General features: G+C 33.0%; 2 protein-coding genes across 8 annotated transcripts in view; one reads left to right on the top strand and one right to left on the bottom strand.

Annotated features, from left to right (window-relative positions):
• The window catches only part of LOC106878403 (STE20-related kinase adapter protein alpha), a 45937-nt gene that overhangs the window by 20220 nt on the left and 7526 nt on the right, over positions 1 to 18191 (bottom strand). For 2 of the 7 annotated variants that reach the window (XM_014927607.3, XM_014927606.3), the window contains exons 1-2: positions 13245 to 13277; positions 2125 to 2168 (exon numbers count right to left, since the gene is read on the bottom strand). The exons of 1 other annotated variant lie outside the window; for it this stretch is intronic. Coding sequence is in view for 2 of the 6 variants with exons in the window: in XM_014927606.3 (XP_014783092.1) it covers positions 2125 to 2145 (21 nt within the window). In the remaining 4 variants the exon portion in view is untranslated. Of the gene's footprint in view, positions 1 to 2124; positions 2169 to 3921; positions 13278 to 18191 lie in introns of those variants that run through there. 4 more of the 7 variants (XM_089354154.1, XM_089354153.1, XM_014927608.3 and 1 more) reach the window with 2 other exon arrangements.
• On the top strand, positions 13294 to 18191 carry LOC149135289 (tubulin epsilon and delta complex protein 1-like). The gene has a single exon (XM_089354152.1). It carries the CDS (start codon positions 13506 to 13508, stop codon positions 14814 to 14816), a length of 1311 nt encoding a protein of 436 aa, XP_089210278.1. The 5' UTR covers positions 13294 to 13505; the 3' UTR covers positions 14817 to 18191.

The following is an 18191-nucleotide window of genomic DNA, read 5'->3' as shown; positions in this document are numbered from 1 at the left end:
TAAAGCATCTATCTACAAACATGTACAAGAATTCATGAAAAAAAAAAGAAGAAAAAAAAACATTCTCTCTGCCCATAAATCAAAGAAGGAATAATGCATAAATTAATCTTCAACAATTATAAATAAATGTACTCAAAATTCATGACAAAATGCCAGATCTTATAAAGATAATTTCTTTGTAAGAGCTTTATTAATATAAGGCCTTATTAGAATCAATATCAAAACAATTCCTTTCATAAAACATTTTGACTGCATGAACAAATATAAGAAAATTTCATAAAGTCTTCTATTTATTGTAATTAAATTATTATCAATGTTACATTTTTATAATGAGATTATACTTAAAGCAATTGGCTAAATGCTCAGTGATCATGCAATGAAGTTCAAAATAAACTGTTTGTGTATTTTTATTTACTCTGAGATTGTTTTAGAAAAAATGTGCTTCATGTAGGCTTTAAAAATGCAATGTGTTTTCTCTAAGACTTAGTCTTTCTTTCAAGATGATATTAATGGGATGGGATTTTTTTCTCTCCCAAATATCTAAAATGCACCATTTAAGTCAAATTATATAAGATATTCAACTATAAAGCTAAATTAAAATATAAAATATATTTTGTGATTAATAATAAGGGTTTCTAATGTGGACACAAAGCAAATTTTGGGAAATAACAAGAGAACTTAACTGATACTAATTTTTTTTAATTCAGGAAAGACGAAAGGAAAATTCATCCCTGACAGCATTCAGATCACAATAATAATAATAATAATAATCATTATTTCAAGCTTTGAAATAAGGCTAGCAATTTTAGGAGAAGGGAATAAGAATTTGAACTCGGAATTTTAAAAACTAGGAGAAATGCCACTATGCAGTTTGTTAGACATGTTAACAATCCTACCAGCTCACTGCCTTAAACAATAATGACAATTTCTTGTGTACATGGCGATTTCAATTGCACAGAATGTTTATTCTAGCAGTGGATACAAGGCATTTTATCACAATAAAATTATTATAACAAAACATAGGATTTTAGGTGGTTGAGAAATGGGAATTTGAGAGCTTCATAGGCATTAACAACATACGTAAACTTTATACAAGCAGGGGTCAAACTGATTTATCAAGGATTGATCCTAGCAACTTGGGGCTCCCTATATTAATGATTTCTTTAGGTTAAAAAAAAAAAAGGTCAATATATTTTGTGACTCTATAGCTATGTTACCAGAGTCTATAAGATCTCAATTCATCAGCTTAGGCATCTCCCCTAGCTTACACAATACTATAGCTATTGAATTATATTATTATTATTATTATTTTTTTTTTTGTAATTAGGCACAAGACCAGTTCTTAAAGAGAGAGAGAATTTGGTCAATCAGGAATACTTTTGATATCAACTTGCCTAAGACTACCTTTGGTTCTATAATGAAAACTTCTTATTTTAAATTAAAAGTTTCCATTAAAGTTTTATGTAAAGTTAAATTCCAAACACCAAATTAATAAAGACAAAGTTATTTTACTAAATTCTTCATTATTTTCAACAAAGCAGTGCATCTCAACAGAAATATGGTTACTGATATATCTTTTTATCAACCCTGGTGGAATGAAAAGCTTAATCAATTAACCTTGTGAGAATCTAAACTCAGAACATAGAGGAATGAAATTCAATCCTACAGAGCTTGTGTTCAACATAAATATTCCTAATAATAATTGCTTACATTAATATTATGCCCCATATTTATATAGGCAAAACAATATTGAGAGTGATAGTCATTTTTTTTCAAGGACATTTACGAAATAGGTAAAACTTCTAACTGGGAATTAAAGCAGGACTATAAAACTAGTTTGTGAAGTACCTACTGTTGCACCAGAGTATTGTTCATAACAAGTAAAATAATACCAACACATGGTAAAAACAGTGCCCAAATATTTCAGAAGCAAAGTTTAGCTGGAGTGAAATGTGTGCAAACTACGTATGTCTAAAGTGACTGCCATATTTAAGTTAGTACACTACGTTGTCTGAAGGAACAAACTGCTTAAAATCTTCAGGTTAGTAATGGTGATCAGATTTATTTTAATCACATCTAGCATTATTAATTCTCAAACAAAAAGCATTTCCAAATTGTACTCACTGTTGAGAAAAATTCCAACATCTCCAAATTGCATAAAGCAATATCTAAAATATATGATAATAATCACATAATCAGAGTAGTTACAAAAAGCCCTGTGAAAAATGTTTGTGTCTTTGATGTCAGTTAATACAAAGAAAAAAAGAAAGAAAAGAAAATAAAACAAAGTTAAGGAAAAGAAATTTTGAAGTTTTACTGTTGTAATTTTACAATTCTGTATAAATAATTAAGAAAGTCAATTGGATACACAATGCCATCTACATTAAGAGTATTGTGACTGTATTTCAATAAAAATTATCCTCTGACATATTCAAATGATGACCTTACATTTGGAATGCTTAAGTCAAATCAGAAATTGATCCAGATCATTCGAAATATTCTATAAACAATTCCAAGAGAGACAAGACAAACTATCATAGTATGTAATGCATCTAAAAATATTTAGAAATTATCACTTAAACTATTTAAAAATAAAATGAAGGATCGATAAATTTATTGAATTAAAAGGCTTACTAAAAGCCTAACTGAAATGCTTATTTTATTCTATGAAGGATTGATGAAGTGTTAGACTTAGAGAGATAAATGTTTCTCATGGGGGCAGTATGGACTGAAGGTGGGAGGACAAATTGCTGTGTTTCATAAAATTAAGATGATTTAAATTGCCTAACACCATGATGAAGAAAGAATTATAAGGATGCAGATTCTATTTTGCCTTCTCATCACTAGGAGTTGGTGCAAAGATTTTCACTATTTTTTTTTTCTTTTTAGTGGAGGTAATAAATAATATTTGTCAGTTTGAGAACCAGTGTTATACACAACTAGAAATTATGATAACCTTTCAAAGTTGGTTGGCAGTATATCTGGGTGTCTATGTGTATGTATACGTGTGTTGATAAATAAATTTCTGAGAGTGTACAGTAATATTCTAAGAATGCACTATGCTATTCAGTTTAAATGTATAGACACAAAACATACAAACACATTGTTAGAGTAAACCTTTGAAGTCACTAATACTCTGTTCAGATGCATACTAAAGAAATCATGCAAGATAGAATCTAATATGAATAGCTGAAACTATAGCTAAAATTTAAGGCTACTTTCTTACAGTTAACAAACATGCTGGCATAAAGACATTTTTTGTCTTAACATTATTCAATATTATTTCATTTTTTTTTTTCAATTTTAATTCATGGTACCATTTATTTTTTTCAAATATCTAATTTAGAATTATTTGGATACGGCAAAATAAATTTCCCTTTTATCTTAATATTCATGAAAAGGAAGATATAAAAGAAATACATTGCTGAAGAAATGAAAACGTATATGTTTATTTCCATCTCTTAAGGATACAAGAAAGTACACATTAGATGGAATAGTTATTGTTATAATATGTCTGAAGAAAAGAGGAGATGGTCTTAATTGGAACAACTACACCTTTGATCATAGATCTGCTCAATCAAAGCTGACCTGAAGTTTTAAACAAGAAGAAAGTAGCAATAGATGAAACTAGCTGAACAAACAATTTTAAAATATGCAGTTTATTTATTTATGTGGAAAAAAAAAATGTCCTAGAATGTAACAATTGTTTTTAATCCAAAAACTTATTGCTTAATCTTTAGCATTTAAACCAGCCATAACTGGCCAAAATATTCCAGATGTTGTATGTTCAAACTGGCCAGATCTGGCCTCTCACACCAGCCTTACAATATCATTCTAAAAATTAACAGTTACCTCATCAAAATCTCAAAGCTAAAAGTAATGCATGTTTAATTCAAAACAGTGTGAATAGATAAGCCTTACTTTTGGCAGAATAATCTGAATGTTAAAAGGCTGATGCTGCTTCTTCAGATTTGTGACATTCTGATCCTGAGAAAATATCTTCAATGTCAAAATTGTACAACTTCAGAAAATTTTTTACCACAAGCACAGACACTGCAGCATGGCTAAAAAATTTGCTTCACAACCACATTATTCCAGGTTCAATCCCAGTGCATGTCACACTGAGTTAGTGTCTTCTATTATACCTTTGGGTTGACTAGTACTATTTAAAAGGAATTTGGCAGATGTAAACAGTATATTTATCAAAGATTACATGTCTGTACACCGTTACACACACACACACACACATGTATGTGTGTGTGTCAGTAGTTATGTTTACACCAGTCTGAAAACAAGTGCTTATGATGCATGTAACTTAACAGTTCAACAAATAGATATCAGTAAAATAAGTACTGCAGTTAACATGATTGGATAAACTCCTGAAGAAGATGTTGCAGTTCAATAACTGAAACCAACAAAAGAGTAAAACAATAACATACCAATTAAAAAGACACTATACAATATATATGTCTCCATACTACAGCGCTAACAGAAACTAGCCTTCACTAATGGGATACACTTAAGTCAAGTAAAAGTCACAAGCAAAGTTTTCCAATGTAAAGTCCAGTATGCCATTGTTTATTTTAATAATCAATAATCCAAGGTTTATCACAAGATGCATTTCATAATGGTATAGCAAACAAGAGTTCAGCCTCCCAACTGAAGAACAATTGGGTGTATTCCACTATTGACAGTAAACTATGTAAAGAGAAAAGTAAGGAAGAATTTCAACATCAGTGCAAACCAAGCTTGAAAAAGGAAACAAAACTCAGTGGTGGAACACCAAACTGGAATTTGAACACTGGTGATATACATTACTGAATATCCTTATAAGAATTAATAAACATCTTCAAGATGACCCTAAACTCAAGAAAGATACCATCTAATATCAGAAAACTGTAGCAAAAAAAAAAAAATAGGTAGCTGAATTAAGATAAAATTTCAGATTTTACATTTTAAAAATAATCCTTTCTACTATAAGCACAAAGCCTGAAATTTGGGGCAAGGGGCAACTCCAGTGCTTGACTGGTACTTAATTTATCAACTCTGAAAGAATGAAAGGCAAAGTTGACCTCAGAGCATAACATCAGACAAAATGCTTAGCAGCATTTTGTCCTCCTATATTCTATTTTCAACCTGTTGATTACTGTTGTTACTAATATCTTTTAAAAATTGAAATGAATCACAAATGAAGACTATTGTTGCTTAGTTCCATGTCAAAGTATCTGAAACCTATATTTAAGGGGGATAAAATAAACAGATGCAAAAAAATAAATAAATAAATATAAAATTTAAAAAAACATCTTAGCCTTTAGACCAAAGCATTAGTTTTCCCAACATGCATCATTCCCAAAAGTTCTAATACACTAAAAATTCACTTCTAGTATTAAAAAAAGCTCCTTGCCCCTAAAATAGAGGACCCCCTTCATTGTCTAAAAGGTTAATAGTATGATTTGCTTTTAACTGTTGCATAAACATTTACTTATACAAACAAATCAACCAAAAATACTATCCCAGTTATGTTGATTTCTACTAAAACAAAGGAGAAAACATAAAAAAAGTGTGACTGTAACTATGATACAGCCTTTTCTAGTGAAAATATTCAAATATGCAAAAACTTTATTTCACTATTCTTCTATATTACTCTTCAAAACAATTAACAAATTTCACATTTAAAGTATATCTTCACATATTCCTCCAAATATTTTCATAAAAATCATTTGCAATAAATCTACACCTGTAGAAATTAAGAACATAACATTTACAAGCTGTGCTCTTGATAGTTCAATTTTACTTTCAGGAATAAATTATATTTGCAAGTGCCAAAAAATGGTGAAAAGCAATTATCTCATTCTAAAAGTAACTTAAAGGGATATATTTAATGGATGAAACTACTCCAATCAAGTCCTCACAGTATACATTCAATAGTTTTCTAATACTTGACAAAAATACATCAGACTGCTTCCACCAAGGAAGTTAGTTAACCACTTGCCATAGTTTACACCAAATCAACAAAAGTCATGCTTAATTAAATAGCGAAAGCATTTCTATTTAAAATTTTTCCAGCTCACAATTTTTGAAAGTGTGACTAAATTCAATATTTTTTTTTTTACTAAATTTCAGTTTACAAGCCTGAGTTTAAATGCACAACATTCACCAACTAAGCTATTCCTGTAATAAATAAAAAGAAGCAAATAAGATAGTATTGCCTAAAATTCTACAGAAATATGCCTTTGCTCTTCACAATTTCTTTTATATTTATTTTTTCAGAGTTATGATGGTTCTACAAATTTAGGATTGCTAGCATAAGTTTAATGCCTTTTTAACTCTTAACCTGTAGAAAATTTTCTTAGTCAAAAACTAGCCTGATAACAATTCTGTTACAAAAGTAAATGAGAGCAGAAGGGATTACAGTTTTCTCCCTTACATTTGAGGATTCCTCGCCAGCTTCAAAATGAATGTAAATAACATTAGTACAATTCTTTTGATATTGTGCATTTCAGGACTGCCTTACAGGAAACTAAGAGTTAATGAGTAGAACAAATGTAGCATGACACATGTTCAAACATCCTTGCCAGCCAACCATAGCTGCTAAATAAGATTAAGGTAGGTAGGTGGGAGCCTTACTACTACATTTAAACACAAATTCCATTGAACATGAAATAATAAAAAAAATCTCATGTTGAAGACTTTACACTTAACTCCAACAATGGAAAATATTTTATAGAAATGGGACACAAATTCAAAAATGCAAAAATATAAGGAGTTTCTACATTCCTTGAAAAAAAAATTGTAGGTAATTATGATTTTTGTATTTTAATATACTGTTACAAACATAGATTATAAATGTCTTAAATATTTTTTAAAATTAGGACATTCCCTGCCATATTAAAACTTCATGAAATAGAAAGATTCTGAATGAAGGAAATTCTCTACAATAAGAGGATAAAAATTAAAAAAACAAAATTCCTGACTCTTAAAAATGATTTTATTTTTGCATTAACCTATAAAGCACTAGACTGCTGAGCACATTTTATGAAAATGAGACTACAATGCACACACAAAAAACAAAAAAAAATAGTTAAAATATCTTCTTCGTATAATAATGGTGGCAAGTTTTACATCATTTGAAAAGTCATTAGTTGAACTATTAGTCCTCTTGCATTCTGGGGGATATTGGAGTGTCTGAGTGACATTAGACCCCAACAAATGCCCATAAATTAAATGCATCTATCTGGGCCAGGATTGTGGCCTGTTGACCTGTGCCTGACAGCCACGATCATGATCCGTTGCACTTTATTTGTTAACTAAAATTAATTTATGTTATGGAAGGTACAACAACAAAAAAATTACATTGTCTTTTCTCTCCAAACAAATGAACAATAAGAAAAATATCCTGGTCTACAATTACTTCTATTGATGTATTAATACTGTCATTTTTTTCTTTTGTAACAAAACAGGTAACCATATTTTAGAAGATCTTCAATCTTACACACCCTTCAAATAACATGTATCTAAGGACTATGTAATTGAATCAACTCTACACATACATTATTACATGGATATACTTTGATAAAAAAAAATAACTCTACACAGATAAAACAGATGTATGTAAACACTATAAATATTATCTAACTCTTACTTATAGAACATAGAAATGTCTTGACTCACATGATGTGAAGTTGTCTGGAATTAAAATTATCTGAAGCATATAAATCAAAATCCAATTCCTACTATATTGTCAGTAATAGTCTTTTCAGAAGACCACATTAGCCAACCTACTATTAAGAGTGTAGGTTCCAATTTAGAGTCAAAACAAACCAAACAATTCACTGACTACAAAGCCCAAACTGACACAGTCAATGCTTTTCATTCCTGCAGACTGGACAATGTTCAGAGAAAACTTCTTTATTTTATTAATGAATCCTTGTTCATTAAAGATGTTCTATTATAGTAAAGAGTCTTTTCTATCTTATACAAAATGCTTTTACTTTTATTGAATTGGCCTCACTGACATGATTAATGTTCCACTTAAATAATTGTAAGTTTGCAAGAAAAAAATTGGCAGGAAAGATATTTCAACAGGCTGATGTTGTGAGAAAGAAAGAAAGACTAGGCTTGGTAGTTAGTATGAGATGGGAACACAATATGGATAAGTCTTTGTATTGGTGGAGACAAGATTGGCATGATATCACTGTACAATGTTTCTAAGTTCTCCATTCAAATAGTGTAGGTTTGACACTTGAATGAGGAAGGTTAAAGAAGAATGAAGGGTAGTATGATATGCAGAGGAGTATGCACTGATGGATTGACAGCAAATAGACTATTCATGAGTTGGAGGTAGAACGTGGGAGGACAAAATAACCTTGGGGTATAACAGAGTTGGTAGAATGCGAGTCAGAGAGAACTTTGCTAGGACATGCTGTGATCTGACAGGAAGCAAGCCACCAATCCAAGAGATGAAAGTCAGATGTACTAATAAGCAGGCAGTTTTACTAGCAGATTCATATATCAGACACAGATGATTTTGATGATATCAAGTACAACTACTGTTTCATCTAATTTCTCAAAGGCAATGGCCCACTGCTAAGTGACAGAGTAGGTCTTGAGTAAATTTGGCTTTATAAAAGCCATGCTCAAAATATCTGGTGGTGTTGGCTATAGCCTAGTCACCCGTATAGTTAACCAGGTGATACATGAAGGAGTCATACCCAATGACTGGTGTAGCAGCACCATAGTCAACTGCTACAAAGGTAAAGGTGATGCTTTAGATACAAATAATTACAGAGATATCAAGTTATTGGATCAAGTAATGAAGGTCACGGAGAAGGTTGTAGCCCAACTAATTAGGGAGAAAGTCAGTATAGATGAGATGCAGTTTGGGTTCGTGCAGGGAAAAGCACCACTGATGCTATATTTCTGGTAAGACAGCTGCAGGAGAAATACCTAGCCAAAGTTAAACCTCTGTACCTGGCTTTCGTTGACATGGAGAAAGCCTTTGACAGGGTCCCCTGGTCCCTTATCTGGTGGTCAATGAGGAAACTAAGGATAGATGAATGGTTAGGGAGAGCTGTGCAAGCCATGTACAGGGATGCTGTCAGTAAGGTGAGGTTTGGCAACAAGTACATTGAAGAATTCCGAGTAGGGGTAGAGGTCCACCAAGGATCAGTCCTCAGCCCCCTCTTATTCATTATAGTCCTCCAGGCAATAACAGAGGAATTCAAGACAGGATGCCCCTGGAAGCTCCTCTATGCTGATGACCTTGCTCTAATTGCTGAGTCACTATCAGAACTAGAGAAGTTTCAGGTGTGGAAGCAAGGATTAGAATCAAAGGGCCTTAGAGTCAACCTAGCTAAAACCAAAGTCTTAATAAGTAGGAAGGCAGACAAATCCTGCTCGATTTGTAGAAAAGGCATAGGTAGAAACTCCATAAGATGTACCCAGTGTAAGCTATGGACACATAGGAGGTGCAGCAATATCAAAGGGAGGCTAAATGGGAAGATAGTTTTTGTATGTGGCAAATGCTCAGGTGCTATAAACACAGAAAATGTGCAGAGAACAGCTTCTGTCACATTCCAGGGAGAAAAACTAGAAGTAGTTGATAGCTTCCATTACCTAGGGGACCAAGTCAGTAGCAGGAGTGGATGCTCTGAAAGTGTAGCTGCTAGAATAAAAATAGTCTGGGCAAAGTTCAGAGAGCTCCTACCGCTGCTGGTGAGAAAGGGAGTCTCGCTCAGAGTAAAAGGTAGAGTGTATGACGTATGTGTGCTAACAACCATGCTACATGGCAGTGAAACATAGGCCGTACCTGATGAGGACATGTGTAAGCTTGCAAGGAATGAAGCCAGTATGCTCTGCTGGATGTATGTTAGTGTGCATACATGACAGAGTGTAAGCGCCCTGAGAGAAAAGTTGGATTTAAGAAGCATCAGATGTGATGTGCAAGAGAGACGACTGTGCTGGTATGGTCATGTGTGTGAATGAAAGAGGACAGCTGTGTGAAAAAGTGTCACACCCTAGCAGTTGAGGGAACCTGTGGAAGAAGTAGACCCAGGAAAACCTGGGATGAGGTGGTGAAGCACAACCTTCGAACATTGGGGCTTACCGAGGCAATGACTAGTGACTGGGACCTTTGGAGATATGCTGTGCTTGAGAAGACCCAGCAAGCCAAGTGAGATCAAAGCTCATGACCTATGCCAGTGGGCGTAACCAGCCCATTTATGAATACCCCTCATTCATTGGATAATAAACCTTGCTTGCAAAGACCTATTGAGGCAGGTGTAAACAAATCAAAATCACTGACATGGCCGATGACAGTACCGCCTGATTAGCACTCATGCCAGTGAAATGTTAAAAGAAGCATATCTGAGCGTGATCGTTGCCAGGGCCACAGATTGGCTCCCATGCCTGTGACATGTGAAAAGCACCATTCGAGTGTGATCGTTGCCAGCGTCACCTTAGCAGCATGTGCCAGTGGCACGTGAAAAACAACATTTGAGCATGGTCATTGCCAGTGCTGCTGGTTGGCTTCCATGCAGGTAGCACGTAAAAACACCTTTTGAGCATGGTCACTGCCAGAATCACTTGACTGGCCCTCATGCCTGTGGCACATAAAAAGCACACACTACACTCTCAGAGTGGCTGGCATTAGGAAGAGCATCCAGCTGTAGAAATTTTGCTAGATCAAATTGAGCCTGGTGCAGCCTCTGCCTCACCAGTCCTCAGTCAAACCGTCCAACCCATGCCAGCATCGAAAGCAGACGTTAAATGATGATGATGATACTAGTGGTAATTAGGGAAGGAAAGAGAGATTTCATGTGTTGAAGAAGATTGTTGTTAATGGCTGCCCCCTTAACATTCGAGATGTTGAAAGTGACTGTAATAGGGAATGAGACACACTGTAGTGTGTTTCCAAAGAATAGGATATGTCCCTAGTGGGAAAGAGAGACAGATTAAAGAGTTGAGTAACAACAGAAGCTAATTGAGGAATATAATTTGGGAGTAATTTCTCATAATCTAAACTATGCATTCCATCTTCAGCTTTGCATTAAATAAACAATATGCCCAAATTTTCCACTCAAAATCTATTCCAGAATACTTTTCTCCAATATTTTGAACTCATCAATTATCAGTATAGAATTATTCCAAAAGACAAAATAAACATAAAGAAAAGTTGTATGGAAATCAAGCATAAAACTAATTTCCATCTTACACTAGATGAGTATGCTAAACCACTGTATTTATTAAAAAGTAAATCTAAGAGAAACGTAACACTTTCTACCTCTTCCTCATCTCTCTCATTAATTCCAATAAAGTTTTCCTTCAACAACAATTAGCATTTCTCTTCTCTCTGTACCCAAAACAGACTTTTAATTCATGAGATAAAATTTAAACCACTATATATTCTTTCAAATGTAGCAGGGGATTTGTATGAGACAATGAATTACTCACAAGTCACTTTTTAGCTCTTGAATAAGTGTTAATTCATTAGGTTCAAATAGGAATCTACAAAGCAATTATTAGAAATGATTTCAATCCTGGTCAAAGCACAGGAAATAAATTGAGCTTAGACTTTCAGAAATCCTCTATTATTTGGATCCCTTGCTGAACCAATGTCATTGCAATGACAACAGTTCAGCTTGCTTGAACTGATTATTCCAAAGCCTAGGTGAAAACTTTTACTTTTATTGTAGTACTTAATCAAGCTAAACTCTACAGATTCTTTATTCCTTTCGAATATTGTCAATACTCTTTCTTTAATCTGACCTCAAATTTAAAATTTTTCTGAGTTCGGATGGTTACAAAAAATACTCACTTTAAATAAACTGTCAGCTTCTTGTTGCAAAGTGATATTATATATATATATATATATATATACATATATATATATATATAGAGAGAGAGAGAGAGAGAGAGAGAGAGAGAGAGAGAGAGAGAGAGAGAGAGAGAGAGAGAGAGAGAGAGAGAGAGAGAGAGAGAGAGAGAGAGAGAGAGAGAGAGAGAGAGAGAGAGAGAGAGAGAAAGAGAGAGAGCAGATATTTGACAATTTAAAAAATATGACAAATGATTGAAATAGTGAAATCATATTAAAATATACATATTTTCTATTTCAAAAGTAAATATCCTCTCCAGAAATTTATATACTATCGAATTAAGCATAGCCATAGTTGGATATGTTAACTTCTGACGCAACAAACGAACGAAAATGACCCTTCGAATACAAAATTATAAATTAGCTTTAATATGTGTACATACAGAACTAGGATTGACATCAACATTGGTCCCTGAGGTTGTAACAGTTCAATAAGAACTATTTACTAAGTGTTTTTTTCCCTTTAATCTTTTGCTTCACCTTCAAACAAGTGTTTTGCATGTAAATATCCTCTTAGTTCATTAATATTAATGATTAGTGCTGCATTCGGATGGTTATTTTCATTCGTTACTTCTTACAGGCAAAACTAGAGCTTTGCAGTTTAATTATTGTTACTATTATTAATCGTCATAATTATTAGAAACGTTTTGATGTCACGATTAAAACGTTTTCTTCATTTAAATATTTTTATCCCGAAGAAAGCGTAATTTCTAATTTGAAGCGATGAAGTCTATATACGAAACATAACAAGGCAAAAATGGATATAAATTTAAGTATCAAAATGAATGTTTATAAAAATGATGAAATATTCATCATTATGTAAATTTGTTAATTTAGGAAGTTTTCTTAAATTGATGCAAACTAGCTGATAGGTTTGAAATATTCTAAACTGCGTAAAAATCAGTTTTATACACTTTTAATCAGTAAATCGTCAGATAAATAAAGGTTGTGTTTGACAACATAGTAGCGTCGGTAAAACAAACGATATTGACCAGTCTCAAAATACATTTTGTTACAGAAATAGTTTTATAAAAAAAAAAACAGTACTTATATATTAACTAACTACTAATGTCATTATATCTAGTGATGAATACATATGTTTGTTTGTCTTTATTATTATTATTAAAGGCGTTGTTGTCTGGTAGGGAATTATAAGCAACAAACGCATGGACAGAACTGGCTTTTACTATCAACAAAACAGAGCACGTTATGAGGCAGAATAGCAACAACTTGCACAAGACCCCACAGTTTCACATGCATAGGATGTATCCAATGCTAAGGCTGTTAAACTAATGTTGCATACATCCATATACGAATTGCAAGGAAAACAACAAAACAAATTATGAAGAGCAGAAGAAATAAAAGACTTCACCTTCTCCAGAAACTCCGACGTTCACTTCCTCTTAGCATTTATTGAGCAGGCGCAATGCAATCGGCTAAGTGACTTCCGCTCAGGAGCTGATATCGTTTGAACTTGCTTGACGGCAAACAACCTGTCTGATTGACATGTTTATAGTCACTTGGGCGAATCTTTGAACTATACTTTTTATTGTTATAGTTTACTTATTGATTTTTATGTGATGCAATGCAAGGATACATTTGTCTTAATCGATTGTGATTGTTTTCTGTTAATATGGAAAAGAAAGTAATTCGTTTGTTGACGAAAATTCTAGCTTGCCATGGTACGTCAAAAATTCATGCAGAAAACTTTCGTCTTTCAAAATTCAACGAACCTGAAGCAGTAGTACCAATGTTATGTTTGCTGTGTGATGTGATACACATTTATAAATTTGGAATGCCCCACCAGCCTTGTTGCAATTGTGAATTAGCTTTCGATTCAACCAAATCTTTGGAACGTATACCAGACTGTACATATCTAGATTTCGTTCAGCGGGAATTATTTAAGCTTGGCTATAAATCATGCGATCTCTTCAGTATCCCTGAAGACCTGTCTTCGGGAAGTAGAGAACTGTTGTTATCTCTTTCTTGGTTTATCAGTAAAATAGATTTCATGTCTATACTTTTGGAAAAACACTTCGTCGAGACTACTGACCAAATTAATATTGATGTTAAACCTGATATTAATGATAAACCTGTGTCTAACGACAGTGTAACTGATCAGTTAAAATATCTTGTCATGATAAATAACAAGATCAGAATGACCTCCAGACTTGTTCATGCATTACAACAAGAGTGTAATTCGTCTGTTCACCACCTCCATAAAGAAACACAGATGCAATGTGTGCAATCTAATATGAACCATTTGACCATGCAAGAAGCCAAAATGTTGCGATCTGAACCTGAAAAATTACTTAAAAAGTTAGAAAGCGATAATGCCACGCTTCAGGACCTTCTACAATGGAGGGAACAAGAGGATATTTTTTGGAATTGGATGAAGACTGTCTTGGCTTTAAAAATGGAATCGGACCCCGAGGAAAAGGCAGACCCGAAGTCTTTAATGAGCCTCACTTCTAAAGATTGCCAATTTCTTGTTGAAGCAAAGACGAACCTTGAAAAAGCCCTCCTTCCTTACAATGATATAATCTGTGATTTAGATAGACTGTGGATAGAAAAGAAATTACAACTGTGTGAAAAAGATCTTAATGAATTAGCCAAAGAGCTTGACTTAGAAATTGATCAGTTTCATAAAAAACACAATATTCTCTACAAATCGCGCACACTACAACCTAAACAGCATTGCTATTTTTATGTATCACCTCATTCCATAGATGCTGGAAGTCAGGCTAGTAGTTCAAAACAATTCACAAAAAAACATTTAGATGAAGGTGTTAGTCTCATAAATGATCAAATAAAACTCTTAGAGAACTTGATTTATGAGCTTGATGAGAAAATTGTACTCAAACAAGAAAGTTATCAGAAACAAATTAATCAAGTTGCATCTCAGTTCAAAGAATTTGCATGCATTCCAGTATCTCCTTCATAGTATTCAGTACCAATGATCTAATATTAGTAGTCATATTGATTAAGTTTTGATTTTATTTGTTGATATACATGTGTGTGTATTATATATATATATGGGGGAGAATTCATGAAAAAACAACAGACGAAGACAGGTGGTGTAAACAACAAATGGATGTATTAGTGTAACACTCGGGAATAGAGAAAGTCTTTAACGTTTCGAGCCTACGCTCTTCAACAGAATGAAACAAGGAGAGAAAAAAAATATTACCTGTACCTATCTATCTATATATATATATTGCAAATTTGAAAAATAATGTCACTCTTGTTTTAGCTTCTGGCTGGTCTTTTCTGAAGGAGTTTGAATTTTTAATTCTGAGAAGCTCTGAGATTCCAGAAAGCTGTTTGTTGTGAATCCTCATCAATATTTATCATCTTAGATTGGAAAGAGTTTTGTAGCATGCGACACACATAGAGGCTGTTCTGTTACTGTTTGTGCTTGTTGTTTAATCTTAGGTTAAACAACAGTCCCGAGCAGCATTTCAATCAGTCATGACTATCATGTCTTTTCCTAAGTATAATGCACCTAGGACTACATTAGGTAATGTCCCCATACTTTTTTTTTTTATAACAGTATGATGTGATGTAAGGAAGAATTGGTTGCTCTTTCCAGTTGGTTGAACCACTGGAACACTAGTAGGTTTGAGAGATTGGCATTAGTTTGACTATAACTTTTGCTTCAAATACATCACATTCCATCATCAGTGTCCATAGTTCATTAGCAGTCATAGTACTGTTGTCCTCAGTAGGGCTTTGACCATGGATTTGTAAGGACACCCAAGGCTTGTCTTCCCCAAGGTTGATTCTCAGAGGATGTCTGGACTAGCAAGCAACTCTTGATGTATCAGATTTCAACCATGCACTCATTATGCTGAATAACTTTTATAGGTCCTTGTGTCATAAATATTAGAGGTGTGGTGAATAAAATCTGACCCAACTGAGATTTTTACAGAAGTTCAGTTTAACTTTGATTCTGACTGGGTGTTATTTATCCAATCCTCATTTGTTCTCTAAAGTATTTCCAGTTGAGCTACTTACTGTTAATATTACAACAGGCTAGAACTTCAAAAATCTAAGGTAATTTACAGTCATCAGTCTAGAGGTTCACACTGCAAACCTTTGTTGGGGAATAGCTGTGTGTGTCTCTTCCATGGACTAAACAATAAAAGATTTATCTCATCAAGTTCCTACTCTCCAGAGGCATACATTGTTGTTCATGTCATTACTTTATTTTAAAATGAAAGAGAATACTTTGGAGAGAATAGGAAGTTTTTTTTCCTTCTATTTTTATAAGAATGATTTTCAAATCGTGTTTATTTGTCCTATTAATTGCCCAGATCTTTCACCTGAGATAACTTTGCTAACCTTTGCAAAATTAAATTTGTAAGGTCAGGTATTCCAACTTCAAATAGTCTTTCAGTTCTTTTGGTAATCTATAAAGTAGAGATTTCAACAACAATATGTTTCATTTCATTTCTACATAATGATTTTTTTTGCTTAATCACAAGAGTCAGTAGAATGAAGTGGTATTTTATAGGCTTTAGAAGGGTGTGGATGCAGAATTAAGAATCAAAAGAATAAAAATGCTCCGGAATATCTAACCTGGTTCTTTATCATCTCTGCTAACCCATATGATCTATCACAAATATAACGGTTTTTTTTTTTTTTTTGTCATTTACTTTTTGCTTAGCTCCAGTTAAACATTCCAGCAGATTTATTTTCAAAGCCTCTCTATCTTTTTGTCAGACAATCCAGTGTGTCCTTTTCAAAGATGGTAGAATAGAATGTGATTTCACAAAGTCTTGGCTGCTATTTCTAGCAGTAGGTGTGAATACATAAAGTACCATCTTTGGCTCATTTACTAGGGTGTTATGTTGTATCATTAAATAAGGCATTTATAATTTCAGTAATTTTTCAAACATTTTTTAAAAAGCTGGTTTCTTACTTGTCTGCCCATTAAATTAGATTAACACTCAAAATCTTTTGTATATATTCTGTTATAAACATGTAACATTAACTTGCTATTCTGGTTTCAATTTTATGGTCTGAAAATAGGACCTAATTTATGTTCTAACAGCTTGCTTATAAACTGCAGGTGTTTCAGTTGACTGAGACAATACAATAACATAATAGTTTAAAGAGTCATCCTCCTCTGATCCTCATATATACATATATATATATATATATACACACGTACATATGTAAAGTTCGACCATGTCTTAGACTTATTGTATTTCAGCAAACAAGGGACATTACATACTTGAAATAGCAGCTGAATCTTTCACAAACAACACTAGTCCAAAAAGAAAAAAAGTACATTTTGAAGAATATAGACTTAGAAATATTAATCATGAAAAAGAGATAAGATGGGGTGGTCTTACCTGGAATATCTTTAATCACAGTTTAGCTTGGGCAGGGATGACTTGAGACTAAATAACAACTTATTGCACTTTCATATTAGTGATAGAATTTTCTTCAACCTAGGCAGTTTTCTTTTTTAGTGGATCTAATTTGATTAACTACATTGAGTTTTTGGTGGAAGCATGTGGCTCAATGGTTAGGATAAGATTATGGTTTTGATTCCTGGACCAGGAGATGCGTTGTGTTCTCGAACAAATCATTTCATGTTGCTCCAGTCCACTCAGCTGGCAAAATAAGTATTTCTACGACAGACCAGTGCAGAATACATATGCTACAGAAACTGGGAAAATGACCCTATTTGTCCCAATGATTTAGGAAGGAGCTTTATCCTGTTATCAAGCCAAGATATTCTGGCTACTTCTCTACTCAACTATATAGCAATTACAGTTTCATTCATATATTTCTTTGTTGGTTATATTTGTACTGTTAAAGACACTACCAAAAAATTAATAATAATAATAATATATATATATATGATGTAATACACAGACTCTACAATGAAAAGATATGTGCTAGTGATATACTGTTGTTAATTCATATAACTATCCTCTTATGCAAAAAATTGATATGTCAAAAAAAATTTGTATGCTTTGGAAAAATTTTATATAAATCACTGTTGCATGGTTATTACAATGTCCATTTTTCCATGCTGGCATGGTTTGGACAGGTTTGTCACATAATATATTATCATTCATCACAATCCTTTTTCATTTCATCAGTGAGGTCCAGTATCTTGAGATTTTGGTTTCAGCTCTTCTCATTTATTTCATTACTACAAATACCTGTTATTTTATTAAACTTCATTACTTAATAAATTTTGTATCAAGTTGGCTAAAAGAAATCTAACTTCTTTTATGAAACATAATGGTTTGTGATAAATGTAATAAATCCTATTAATAAATAAAATACTTTCACTGAA

This window comes from Octopus bimaculoides, chromosome 6 (genome assembly GCF_046866305.1).
Source record: "Octopus bimaculoides isolate indiv1 chromosome 6, ASM4686630v1, whole genome shotgun sequence".
NCBI classification, from domain to species: domain Eukaryota; kingdom Metazoa; phylum Mollusca; class Cephalopoda; order Octopoda; family Octopodidae; genus Octopus; species Octopus bimaculoides.
This window is presented reverse-complemented; position numbering and strand designations above follow the sequence as displayed.

What these genes read in the sequence shown, in the direction of transcription:
- LOC149135289 (XM_089354152.1), top strand. Translation starts at nt 13,506, where the DNA reads ATGGAAAAGAAAGTAATTCGTTTGTTGACGAAAATTCTAGCTTGCCAT.